The sequence below is a fragment of the Lissotriton helveticus genome, chromosome 8, assembly GCF_964261635.1.
Source record: "Lissotriton helveticus chromosome 8, aLisHel1.1, whole genome shotgun sequence".
In the NCBI taxonomy this organism is placed as follows: Eukaryota; Metazoa; Chordata; class Amphibia; order Caudata; family Salamandridae; genus Lissotriton; species Lissotriton helveticus.
The window spans coordinates 606,638,994-606,653,556 of NC_136069.1; the positions used below are offsets into that span (position 1 = coordinate 606,638,994).

At 41.0% G+C, this 14,563-nt stretch overlaps 1 protein-coding gene across 4 annotated transcripts in view; it reads right to left on the reverse strand.

Moving 5' to 3' along the window:
* Positions 1 to 14,563, reverse strand: part of TBC1D4 (TBC1 domain family member 4) — a 656,292-nt gene that overhangs the window by 163,788 nt on the left and 477,941 nt on the right. For 3 of the 4 annotated variants that reach the window (XM_078657428.1, XM_078657430.1, XM_078657431.1), the window contains 3 exons: positions 11,181 to 11,255; positions 1,387 to 1,619; positions 221 to 370 (listed from right to left, as the gene is read on the reverse strand). In XM_078657428.1, the coding sequence (XP_078513554.1) occupies positions 221 to 370; positions 1,387 to 1,619; positions 11,181 to 11,255 (458 nt within the window). The remainder of the gene's footprint in view (positions 1 to 220; positions 371 to 1,386; positions 1,620 to 11,180; positions 11,256 to 14,563) is intronic. The other variant, XM_078657429.1, reaches the window with a different exon arrangement.

Sequence of the window (14,563 nt, forward strand, 5' to 3'; positions counted from 1 at the left end):
GGTTACACATGAATTGGAAATTAATTTCTTAATTGGCCCGTTAACCCCAATTACTGGAATTATAGGTCTCAACACGAGGGTTAAAAATAAACTCCAACGCCACTGTAAACACTCGACGGCTGGGTTAATAGTTTAGTCAGCCACACCGGAAGCCAAGAGCACCGCACAGAAGGAAGGGGGCTGTGCAGCGAGCAAGTGCAGGAAGAAGAGTGCAGCTCACCTCTTGGGGGCCTCGCCCTCGGACTGCTGGAGCAGCCGCCCCGAGCTCTGGTAAAAGCCCTTCAAGAAAGAAGGGGCAGAGAAGGACGAGGGGAGGCTGGAGGACGCGGAGTCGCTGTCATGGCGAACGCGTCGCGCGATGGGCACAGGGCTGAACACGAGCAACAACAGGAAAAACTTCATGAATATGATAAAACATTACTGTAAGTCGCTCACATCATAGGTACATGCTACGCCGCTAAGCAATTTGATTGGCTGGTTGTAAAAAACAAACAAACAAAAAAAGCCCGCCAATCGAATAACTTCCATTTTTTTTAGCAGTTTACTTTTTACATCAACCTGCTAACTTCCTGGCTGGACTCTCAATGTAAAGTTCTCTCTAGTTGTTAAAACTAGCGCACATAACAGCAGCTGTACAAATATTAACTCGGAGGTTTTGCGTTTACTCTTTTGCAAAGATTAGGAGGAAAGCAATTAAGCTGCTGTGGAATTTGTTTTGCCTTTAAACTCGGGCTCCTGACAAAGAAACAGACAGTCTGCAAGCCTTCATTTAAACAACCACTGCAAGCCCCTTCCTGATTTTGAATGATATCACTCGCAGATAAAGAGAATAAAAAGCAGTATACCTAGTTGAAAAAAATATGTATGCGGTGCAGATTGACAAATCGGTTATCAGAAAATAAATTAGCTCAAAGACATACTAAAACTGAGATGTACATTGACGCTACATTACTTCAATCAAGGTAGGTCGCTAAATTAAGGAGCTTATAGTGCATGGGAAAGATCTTTATTTACTGAGGCGTCATACTTTTATTCTTTAATTTTAACTAGTCATGATGCACCTACTTTGAAAGTTAAACGAACATCACTTCACGTATTAGAAGTTTTAAAAAAACATGTTTAGGTCGAAAAATAGACAGGCTCCACTTCCCAATAAAGAACGCATTGCAAATAGTAAAGAGGATAAAACGAGAACATACGCAATAAATATAGCATTTTAAGTTGTCAAAACAAGAAACTGTCCCTTAAGAGGGTCCCTCTGGATGTATGGGCCTTTCAAATTATGAATATAATAATCAAAAGACTTCCTTACCACGTTTTTTGAATCTGGAAAGGTTTCTATATTTTTTCTAACAATAAATTGTACAATCAAGTACCCACACTCACCTGCTTTGGGGTGCATCGCTAGCAAGGGAGTTCTGCCTCTGAAGGGGGGACCTTGTGTCTGGAAAAGTTATCCGCCTCTTGGAAAGGGAAGATGATGGCAAGCTGCTGAATGTGTGAGCGCGTCTCCGAAACAGTGGCGAGTCAGGCTCTTCTTCTTCGGCAAAAGGCAGCCAGAGCGAGGACACAGGCGAGGCAGGAGGGGTGGTCGGAGGAGAGTCCCCGGGCGAGTAGTCCTAGAGTGGCATCAAAAATAAGGGTGAGACCATCCCTTGCTGCCCAGCTGTTGCTGACCAAAACCAAAACAAGTCTGCTTGTTCATCAGCACAAGGGCTGAGGCCCATCCGTTCTAGCACAGCTGCAGACAGAGGCAAACAAACTCCGGCTATCTATTGTATGCTAATTGACTTCATGGCCACCAAAACCCTTAAAACGGCTCCAGCCTCTTAAAGGACAAGTTCAACAAACTGAACTTAAGGAGCAAGATGATTGCAGAGCAATCACTAAACACATTTCAGTCATGAACCTATTCACATATTACAGTAGTTACTTTAAGCGGAAAACTGTTCTGCAAGAGGCAAGGCTGAGAAAAAGAGCTTAGCAGCTTTTTTTCTAAGTTTCCTGTACAGCCACAGGTTTCCTGTACAGCCAGCAAATATCCATCCTGAAAAAAAGTCTAATGCAACAGAGCTTGATAATCACCGGCGTGCTTGCATCAGGAAATGACATCCATGAGTGCAGTTCGGTGCCTTTTTTCACCTCGGAGGAAACAGACTATCCGATTAGACATTGTTTGAAGTAAGGGAGCATCATTAAAAACAGGAAACAACTGACAAGAGGGTGAACGAATGATAAACACACAAGGACACAAAAGGCAGCAGGCTCTACTGTATAAAAATAAGTTGACGAGGAGAATGTAACTATACGTTTACGGTTGATCCTCTAACGCTGCCTGATCAGCCCCACCCATGCCCCGTCTATATTTGATTGGGGTACCCTTTGAAGCAAACTTTGGTGGAGTCCACTGAACCCAAGACAATGTGGCTTAACAACGTATTTCAAAGACTTACACAGTCTTTTCCAAAATTGGACTGCCACGCAATAGTTTTGCTAGAAATGTAGAAGTCAAATGTTCAAAGCATTGTTAGATAATTTTGATTTTAAAATGTGTTTTTTAATCAGAATGTATGACTAAAAATCTGTGATGTAGGACAGTGGTTCTTACCCTTTTGACTTTTGTGGAAACCAATGTATCATAAATGGAAACCAGGGATCCACAAGTCTATTTCACGATTTAAACCTCAACAACAATACACAAAATATACACAAGAAATACACACTATATTAATTCAATACTTCTGCTTCCTTCTGCAACTGCTTAACTATGATAGCAAACTACACCCTGATCAGACCCACGTTATATTCATAAATCAATAGGTAATCCTGTGAAATCGGAGCTCTCAGTAGAAGTGATGGGGCAGAAGTGTAACTGGATTGACACTATCCGCTAGCCGCATATGAAAGCAATCAAGTATGGTACGAACAAAGCCGGAGACCATGCAGGGTCTTTGAGTCAAAAGGTGATAAAGACCGCTATTGGATGAAAGCTAGAAGACGAGGTGCTCATTACGCCAAAGTGTATGCTGTCTACTGGGAAGTGGTACTCTGACTGGAGAAGTATGCAAACTCTTCTGAAAAGTGTTGACATGCCCCCTCTCCAATAGAAGTGTAGGTGCTGGCAGTCTGTACGTACCTGACCATAATAAGCAGCGAACGGGAGAACATGCAGGCTGGGGAGACCTTTTGGGCAATCTACCGGTGTATACATGCATGGATCACTGAGGAGTTACAACATTGGCTATCTAAGTGTGTACATGAATATGATTACTAGAAAATCATTAGCAATTGAAAGTGTTTTAGTCAGAAACTGCTGGTTCAGATCGGAGCCTGTGTGAATGCAAACAGTGACTGTATGTATTCACATATGGTCTATTATGTCCTAGCTATCATTTTCTGACTAAAACAATTTAAAAATGCTTTATTCTTTTTCTTTGTTGATTTTATATAATACAGTGTTGCAAACTTTACCTAACCTCTGAGTGTGCATTTCTTGAGGAAAAAAAACCGAAATATATATATATATATATATATATATATATATATATATATATATATATATATATATATATATATATATATATATATATATATATATATATATATATATATATATATATATATATATATATATATATATATATATATATATATATATATATATATATCCCTTCCAACTGCTCCCCACCGGGCCCCGAGGAGTAAGTAGGCAGCGCACCCAAACTGTTACAAATCTCCTTTAATGTTAATGGCAGCATAAAACCACAAGTTGCCTCCCCAACGCGTTTCGACAATCAGTCTTGATCACGGGTATAGCGGCACTTCCGACTTCTGTGACTCGATTTGCAGTTTTATAATGTTACAATCAACTGCGTCATGATCGCAGTGCATCTTGGTCACAGCAGTCCCAAACAACAATCATAACCCTCCATTGGGTATACTTAACGTGATTATGCACCAAAAACCACAATCATGGAGTCCAGTTTGTCCCGTCACAGGCTTGAAATGTGTTCGCCCGCACGGGCCTCTGACACGGACTACCCGTTTAACATCCTACGGGCAGCCCGAAGTCCTTCTGAGAGTGGCGCCGCCTCTGCCGGCACTGGGCTGTGCCGTGAACACTTCCCTTCCAACTGCTCCCCACCGGGCCCCGAGGAGTAAGTAGGCAGCGCACCCAAACTGTTACAAATCTCCTTTAATGTTAATGGCAGCATAAAACCACAAGTTGCCTCCCCAACGCGTTTCGACAATCAGTCTTAATCACGGGTATAGCGGCACTTCCAACTTCTGTGACTCGATTTGCAGTTTTATAATGTTACAATCAACTGCGTCATGATCGCAGTGCATCTTGGTCACAGCAGTCCCAAACAACAATCATAACCCTCCATTGGGTATACTTAACGTGATTATGCACCAAAAACCACAATCATGGAGTCCAGTTTGTCCCATCACAGGCTTGAAATGTGTTCGCCCGCACGGGTCTCTGACACGGACTACCCGTTTAACATCCTACGGGCAGCCCGAAGTCCTTCTGAGAGTGGCGCCGCCTCTGCCGGCACTGGGCTGTGCCGTGAACACTTCCCTTCCAACTGCTCCCCACCGGGCCCCGAGGAGTAAGTAGGCAGCGCACCCAAACTGTTACAAATCTCCTTTAATGTTAATGGCAGCATAAAACCACAAGTTGCCTCCCCAACGAGTTTCGACAATCAGTCTTGATCACGGGTATAGCGGCACTTCCGACTTCTGTGACTCGATTTGCAGTTTTATAATGTTACAATCAACTGCGTCATGATCGTAGTGCATCTTGGTCACAGCAGTACCAAACAACAATCATAACCCTCCATTGGGTATACTTAACGTGATTATGCACCAAAAACCACAATCATGGAGTCCAGTTTGTATATATATATATATTATATATATTATATATTAATACATTGGTGAGGCAATATGGTAGCTCTCAAGTAAGTGGAGGGCATCAAGACCCAGTTGTCTGTTGCAAATCACACCATGCATTCCTTAGGCAAGAAGGTTACAATACCAACTACGCCCTTGTGGACTATCTCTGTAAGGATAACCCTCCCACACAAGATAAGAAATACATTCTAAAGCCCAGTTCCCCAGCCCGACCAATGAGCTATTAGGTATAGTGGGCTCCCCTACGTCCTAAAAGTGGCACAGTCACCAGATTATCGAAGTTGCACTACTGGATACCTGGTAGTCCTATTAAGTGAACAGCACAACTTCCCGAACTAGCCCAACAACCTAACAGACCTGCTCAATGCTTGAGAAATCAGGCTAAATATCCGAGTTCTTGCTTGCCGCTAACTCAATCTTTTTTTGTCAGACTATTTTGCAAAGTCATCCAAATGTGAGTAGCACTAAACTTTGTTTCTCACCATTTGGACTTGGGTTCCATGCAAACGACATGCACCACACCACTAAAGTAATTCTTAACTGTTTTGCTGGGCAACTAAATGTCTGCAGTATTTGAAAAACGTTTATATGAATCAGCGTGCTTACCTGGATCAACTAAGTAACTACTGAGTGGAAACACAATTAAGATGGCATAATAAATTAACCTGTAGAGCATGAATGAAGCACAATATCCTTCCAGAAGATCAATTTGGCAATATAGAAGTCCTAGGGGTAAAGAACCCAAGGGTATTTGATCAGACCACCTTTGGGGTTTAATTTATTTTTTACTGAAAACGTATAAGAAGGACTGTATCTGCTGAGTAAAGTTTGGCTGTCCGCAATGGATGTCAGTATCAGAAAAGGACTACAAAACTGCTGCTGGAGTATCGTTGATAATCAATGTTTCTTTAGAGGAGATTGCACCCCAAAGGATACAGTGGCAATGGAGAATGTTCATAATCTGGGTTTCTTACCCGATAACAATTTACCTATTAAATGTCAACTCGCAGATGTAGTACATACTACTCCTTCTCAGCCTAATAAACTGTCACGTTTTGTCTTTCTGAATTTGTGACAGAACAACACATATATGCAGGCGTTATTAGCGTCTTGTTTACTGTATTTCAAACAGTTTACCTTTCTCTCTCCATTAGAACTAATGAGACTAACTAGAAAACACAAAGTAGACCTGTTTGAGAGTTCTTTGGGCTGTGGACCGATCCTCTTACCCCAGAAAGATATCAAAGATTCTTTTGGCTACCCATCCAATAGCACACAGAGTACCAGAAAATATTCACACCATACAAATCTTTTTGGAGCAGGAGGCAAGCGGCAATACTATACAATTCCTGGAGGACGCAATGCTTATGAACGACCAATAAGACAGTTATTACAGTGAGTAACTTATAGCAAGTGCCAGTCCCCATTCATCTGGGTTCCTGTGATCAATGACAGGCATGTATTTTTAAGAAGCGGAAAGGCAGCCCTACTTGCAGGATACACAGAACAGCCTCTTTATGAGAACCAGACACCGACCTGTGAAGTGACACATCATTTTGTGTTTACAATAAAAGTCCTAAGAAGGATCCGACCTGGATGTTTTGCAGATATCGTCACAAGAAATATGACAATTGAAGGTGAAAGGAAGATCCTTGGCACTCACTGTAAATGATGCAACACACACAAATGCAAGAGTCTAACCTAACCACCGTTTCTCATCTCGGAGGCCTATCTTCCTATCATCATCATAGCCTATCATCATCATAGCCCATCATCATAGCCTATCATCACAGATGACAAATAGCCTGGTAAAAGGGATTATCAGATGTGCCCTTCCATAAGACAGTGTCAGTCATCTAGAGTGTACAGGATCCGTTTATATCACCGGAAATTTCTGAGAAATTTAATCAGAACTGGAGTGGTTATTGTGGAAATCTAAGAGCACCTTTATATGAAGGATGGATGAGCACACAAGGCACTCTTGTCCCTATAAAAATGCTTATGGTTGAAAAAGAGAGTCTGTAAGTCCCTAATCATAGCAAACCAACATGATGTGTACTAAAAATACAACCAACCAAGTTGTCTAGTTAATATCGTTGGTAGCAGAGGTTCGAAAGTCTTATATTTGGAAAAAACCAAAGCCACAAATTTGACGTCTATGTAGGACAGAGCTTCTGAACTCACAACCACAAATTCAATATAACCTTAAAGTTATGCCTCACTACACCATTTTTCGGAGAAAACCCTACTAACTATGAATTCAAGTTGGCCTTGTCTGCAAGACTAAAATAACTCTCCCATAGCAAATTAACTGAGTTTGTGAATAAAGGGCGATTCAGCCAAAGAGTGAGCAATAAACCCATGGAGCATCTGGAAGAGTTTGTAAATTACTTTATGAACTAAAGGGAGAGGAGAAGCATTTCCCACATAGAAGAAGCATGTGCAGGTCTCCCTAATACATTTGTTTTAAAACTGGAGTTCTCATTGAAATGGAAAACCATTCTCCACATGCCCTAGATGAGAGGTCATTTCCACACATCAACAGCAAAGCCATCACATACGGTGCAAGTGTGTGCACCTCTGCTTTGTACCGCTTTATATAAAATATGCATGTGACATTATGCATGAGGATCAACACTTTCTGAGCAGGGACAGGAGAAAACAGGTTCACAATGGCAGAAACATTGTCTGCTACCTTAGAATGACGTTGTGGACAGTTGAATCCAGCCAAAGGCCTTGCATTTAGAGACAGCCCAAGCCATTCCCTACGTATACTAAGGAGTTGATGGTAACCTGTGGTTCAAGAGGACAGAAATCAAAGCTCACAAGCCAGCTGACTTCCTCGGGCTGTCACAGGAGGTCATTCAGGGCACCTTAACCACATGAGCGCTAGCGAAATTCCCCTCCTGTGCTCTTCTTTACAAAAACCCATTATTCATGACGAGCTGGGCTCGTCATGAGCGTAGCAGGAGGCTACCTCATGACGAGCCCAGCTCGTCATGAGCGTCGAAGGGGTTAAAAAAATGGAAGAAGAGTAATTGAAACCCGGACTCCTGGCTCCAATATGATGTAAGATATTGTTACTTCCTAAGATGGGCAAATAGTACCAGCAGAACGAAAGAGGCTACAAGTCCAATGGCTCTCTGGAAGCAAAACCACTGTTTAGCCACAGGTGAAAAAATTAGATACAGGTTTGAAAAAAGTCCAACACTTCTTTGTAGAAGCCATTTAAAATGTGATGTCCAACACAGCTCCAATGGTGGAAATTGGTGGGAAGAACAAAGCGAATAACTTCAAATTTACTTGCGTGCAAATCTAGAACAAAAGTAAGGAATAGGTAATAATCCACGAAAGGAGGTCATGCTCCTTGAGAGGAAGGGAGGCTTGGTCAGTCACTCATTAAAGGAGATGTAAATGTGCACTCCATATAGATGTAGAATGTCCACCACCAAAGCTATAAATTTGGTGAAGACACAGGACACTAAGTTCAACCTGAAGGGAACCTCTTTGTGCTGGTACTGGACCCTACCCTTCCTCCTCTGCAACGTTTGTGGGAACCACACAGGAATTTGGAAAAGGGCATTTTCTCAAACAGACAGCACACATCAAATCCCCCACCCAGAGCACTGAGGATCCCCCACCAAGTCAACATTTGTACCAGGGATTCAGCAAAAAAGTTTGAAGTGGCTAAGGTCTAAAATGGTGCACAAATCTCCATTCTCCTTGTCCAATTCAAAGAATCAGAAGTAAATCCCCAGATTACAATCTGCCAAGGGAACAATATGAATGGTCCCCAAAATTAAGCAATTTTCTTACCTCCATCGGAGCTACTGGGACATTTAGTATAGATGAGTTCAGACCAGGTAAGAGAAAGTGACAAGGACCCTGATGCCATGACCCACAGCAGGTACTGTATACTGAACTTCCAGGACCAAGATGAAAATAAATCGTTTCCCAACAAGATCAGGGTGCTCCATGGTCCCAAGAAGAGAGTTTAGAATGGCTGAAATCAGGCTGAGACTTTGTTACAAGTGTCATTTTCACATTTTGACAATCATTTTATTTGTGATGGATGTTGCATAAAAAGGCGGACATGGAAAAGTCTCTCTAATATGGGTAAGGAGGACCAGCATAGTAAGAACCAAAGGAGAGTTAGTTGGCTGTTGTATTCAGGATACTCTGTCCCCTTGCTTCACAGGTTTTCCTGTTTTTTGGATTAGGGCAAAGAAGTTCTTGACAATAAAAGTGAGAGTAAGTTCCGAAAAAAGACAGGAAAACATGAACAAGCCTAGCAGCTGCGTCTACTGGAGCAAAATCAGGATTGTTATCTTGCTGCCGTTCATTGAATCCTGAAACTTTGGTCTGATATCCTTAGCAATGTTAAGGTAAACATTTTCCAAATGTTTCACATTTTAATGGTACAATCCAGAATCAGCAACAGTATGGCAGATGTGCCAGAAGAGATTCTAATACACTTCCCCTTCCATCCATTACAATCCAGAAATGTATCCTGGCCCTGCTTCTACCCCGTGAAATGCATCATGCCAGGACACCACCAGAATGTATTCCATTTAAGGAAGTTTCTTCTTCCAGGTTGTCCCCTTTCGCCTTAGAATTAGTGTCTGGGTCTCTGGTGGGAAGAGGTAGGAGATTACAGGATGTGCAGTAGAGTATCACTACAGCCAAAGGGCTAGCAGCAAGATGCTCTGGGAAGTCTGGGTCATAAGTACTGGTGATAAAAGAATAGGGGGCGGCACTGTTAGCATCTCGAGCTGAGCACTGAGGCATTTACCTCTACCCTCATAATCAACTCATAATCAACTGGCCCTCTGGCAGGTGGACATCTCAGGCAGCAACTATGGAGACCAAGTGGGAAACCAGGGGACCTACAGTGATGGCAGGTTTAGCAGCAGAAAACCAAACCAAGTTTGGGGTAACTAGTACATCACTTCTTCCACTGGCAGAATTCTATTCCAGTACAGATACAATTAATTTCCTTAACATGTAGACTGAGAATAAAACCAGTAGAAACATTTTGAATGGCTTCTCAGTTTCTAGAATCTTGGCAGAGAAGAGGTGAACAAAGATATGAATTAATCGGAATGAAGAATTTTGGTTATGGTTTGATGTGTAGACATCTGGTGCCTTTAGTACCAAGTATAATCATCGAAGAGCCCACTGAACCTGCATATCACAAGGGGTGTGGGTCCAAAATAGAAACAGGATCAACAACTGTATACAAATGCTTTCAAAAGAAAAGATTTGTAACCCCTTGACCGCGGCGCAAATTCCGCGGCGGTGCTGGGGAAATAATGAGTGGGCAGGGTTCGAATGGCCCCCGGCCGTCCTCCGCACACGCCCACTGTGACGTCGGACCTTAATGGGAGATTTCAATTGAAATTCTAGGGTCCAAATGAGTGACTCTTGAGAAGTACATTCCATTCTATACAAGATATTTAATCACTAAGGCACTAATTTCCAAGTATTTGTTTTTTCATCTCACAAATCAAAGCAGAATGCTTTATGTCAGTGATGAATGGTTCAATCACACTCTCGTCCTGGTAAGAGAGCATCCTTAAAAGAGTGTCACGCTAAAGTAATTACCAGTTCACAACTCGCCGTTTGAAAAAGTCCAATAGGTTTCTACACATGCCTGGAGTAAATGTCACACATTTTCAGGTCAAACATTGCTTCTAATTACCAGAATTCACAAACGAGAACCGTGCATATTTTTTCTCTTCCATATGGAAAAATACTTTTTTCCCCTGTGGAGGAAGCACCTTCAATGTCCCCCCTACATAATATGGAGATGTTGCCTTCCCACTACCACCCTGAAGGTACCTTCTCCTGCCTTTGAAATGAGTTGTTTGCATGCATTCCCAGGGTACCAAACTACCTTCAAAATGACATTCTATTTTGATAGGAACACTCCCCTCGTACTCCAGGGCACAAACATTACCAACCCTAACCTGAAATTTATGATTGTGGAAAACCCAAAGAAATGTATTATCTGCCACTGGAAGTGAACTTTGCACAGATTTTGTAAATCAATGTATTGAGATTTTCGAGTAGTGAGTGGCATCTTTTTTTGACAGACCTAGATGTGTAAAGCATTTGTGAATTAGAAATTACATGTACAAACTTCCCATTCTTCAACAACAAGACTCGAATGTCATTAAATTAAGTTATTATTGCAGTAGTAAGTGAAAACATACACTATGGTTAAAAACATTAATACTGAGAATGAATAATTTTTTACATACCCGATCCGACGCAAAACTGTTGCAACGTTCAAAGCTGTCAATGCTCCCAAGACGACCTCGCATCCTGTTCGCTCCCTGTAAAATCAGACAGAATTTGGTCTTACTGTTTTTGGCATAACTTTATATTTAGGCAGGTTGACTGATATTATCCAAAATACTGCTTAAGTTTTATATATGCATCAATTGCATAAACAAAGTAACAATCCCAGATGTCTTCCACCATCCTTGTAAAACGTGTTTAGACACTGCTGTGGAAGAAGATTCAAACCCCATGAAAGGATGGACATCTAAATTCAGATTATCCTGTTTAACACCATACACATCCTATGCAGCTATGAGAAAGACCTGCAAATTAAATGTATAACCTCAAGTGTGGTCTAACATAACCCCCAGATTCATCAAAGTCCCGTTTTGCGAGTCCTCAATAGCGATTATTAAGGAATCGCTATTAAAGACTCGCAAAACGGGATTCATGTACAAATCGCAATAATTATAGCGATTTCTACTGCCTCCTTATTTGTGATTCGCTAATTGCTAATCGCAAATAAGGAATGGCTTTCCCATTCATTCCTATGGGCCTAAAGGCCCATAGGAATGAATGGGGAGTCATTCCTTATTTGCGATTAGCAAATAGCGAATCGCAAATAAGGAAGCGATTTCAAGGGTGCCAGGGTGTCCAAATGACACCCTGTAGCACCCCTGAAATGCTCATGTACACTGGTGTTGCGCACACATATGTCCAAAGGACATGTGTGTGTGTAACATACAACTTAGAAAAATGCACTAAAGTCCATTTTTCTAAGTTTTCGCTATTTACCACAAAGTCAGACTTCGCGGTAAATAGCGGCCCCAGATTGCGAATTCGCAATTTTTAAATGGTTCATGAATTGCATTTAAGGAATCTCTAATTGAGATTCCTTAAATGCAATTATTCGCAAATTTGCGATTTCTACAAATGCGATTTTTGCAATTGGGATGATGAATCCCAAATGCAAAAATAGCGCTCGCAAAGGGCCAGATTCTCAGAATATGGCCCTTTGCGAGCCGATTTTGGCTTGATGAATCTGGCTGTAAATCCCCACTTCATTTGTTTTTGTGCTGTATAAATATTATTACATGCATGCACCTGCACAGCAAGCTTAACCACTGTCACAGACATTTTCCTTCACTTCAAATCCAGTTCATAGGAAAAAAGTATTGAAAACCAGGGAGTGTGGGAGGGAGGGAAAAGTCGTGGTCCACATGGTGATGATTAAGAAACACAGTGATCTTTTCTCACAAGTCAATACATATTTCTTCTCTCCTCTGGGATCCTCTTTTTGCATGAGTTAAAAGTGACGTGAAGCTCCTGGGATTCCACAAATGAACAGTTTTTGAAGAATTATTCAGCCGAAACTGAAATGTATCAATCATAGCAAAAAAAAAAGGTGGCCTCCTTTTCAGAGCTCTAAAGGTTAACAATTCCTTGCATGATGAGCTCACTCAATTCGGGTTATTTTCTTTGCATTCTGTTCATCCCATTATAATCTCACAACTCCAAGAGCTATCATGTAAATAAAATAAGCATTGGCAAAGCAATAAGGTCTGGTCTTGGCGATGCAGTGTGATCGTTAAATTGTTTAAAAATTTTTTTTATTGCAAGCATGGGCGACAAACATTAAGAGACGAAAGAAAAAAAATCCTGCCATCACCTAATTGTGGAAGACATCTGCTTGCATATATCAATTGTTAAATGTAAAAAAATAAATTTATCATTGCATATGCTTTTAATAGAATAGTATTGGGGTGTATTTTGGGATATCGGGTTGCTTTTCCACAATACACTTAATGCTTATATTTGTATGATAACTTGTATCAAGATGGAGACTTTTATTGACGCTGTTAATTTCCTAATGCCAGAATCCTATGGTGGTTGCGTTATAAGTGAGTTTAATTTCATACATTTTTATATAAATCTTTAATCATATTCTTGTTACTGCTGCTGTCTGAGAATACAGGCTGTGAAAGTGATGTCATCTTATGGAAATGTCTACTGTCTGAACCTGCAACATCTCTGTAACCAAAGTATAATACTAGTATGTGCGCCTGTAAGAGCAGAGGCATAATTCTACTGGCTACTATCTGAGTAACTTTCCATTTCCTAACATTTTTCCAATAAGCACATTATTTCTCATTACATATACCTAAAATATTAGATGGGCTGACCTGGAAAATGAGAGGAGGGTGAAAGTACATGTGAAGAAAGATGCTATATAGATTGTGAAAAAATGTATAGGAAGGAATGCTAAATTCAATAACCAGATTGCCTCAGCTGCCTGTAAAACCTATGACATTATAGTCTGGCTTGAAAGCACGACTGTCAGACACCTATTGTTACCAATGTTATACAATATACATAGAGTGGTCTTTTCCTCCACCTGTTCCCGTCTCACTTAGTGCTGTTTGTATACCACCTCCTATGTGGTGCTTGCACTGCAGGAAGGGTTCCAACATCTCAAAAGTACACTGAACCACGACACATCAAATTATTTATAACACAGATGGATTGTATAAAAAAAAGCAATCGTTTTTGTGTTAATATTAACTCAATGACGCCACTAGATGTCAGCAAATGCACAGAAACCGAAAGTTTCGAACACCTGCTTACTAACATGAGCGTTTCATTTGCTAGGCCACAGCGACATGTCAAATGAGAAGCGTGTCCTTTGTGCTGCCTTTAAACAACAGACTGTGTGTGGTTTAAATAAAAATCCCAGAGGAAGGGATAATAGCAATATAAAGATTAGAGAAAAGTTTCACACATGTTATACCCGTCTCAGCAAACTTCGTCAGATTATTGAGAAAAGAATGCATGTACTGACTTCTTAGAAAAGAAAAAGAAAACGCGTATAAATATATATGTCCATAAGTCTTTTTAAAAAGCTATCAAGGGTTATTTTGCAAAGTGAAAAAGTGTTGGATTTCTAAGCAACTATCACACATAACCGAGCTGTGGACTACTCGTCTGGCATCTCAAACGAGTTTAAAACGCCTCTGGCAAGAAATCATACATTTTACAGGTAGTTATGTCGCTCGTGCCACGCGGGCAATAATCTTGTACGTTCAAGATTTCCTGACACATTGTTTATTTTTGCAGTTTTATATAGCGCAAACTCGACTCAAAGGCATTTCAGCGCTTCACATGAGCACAAGTACATACCCGAGTTCAGAATAATTTTTTAGGCACGAGGAGATTAAATGGTTTGACCAGAATCACAGGATTTTGACCTGACGCCGGGACTTGGTCCTGCAGTTAAGGGTCTGCTTCATTGGTATTAATGTTTTGTAGGCAACATTTTCAGGAATAAACGGTCCATTTTCATTTCAATACATGCTGTAGGGTA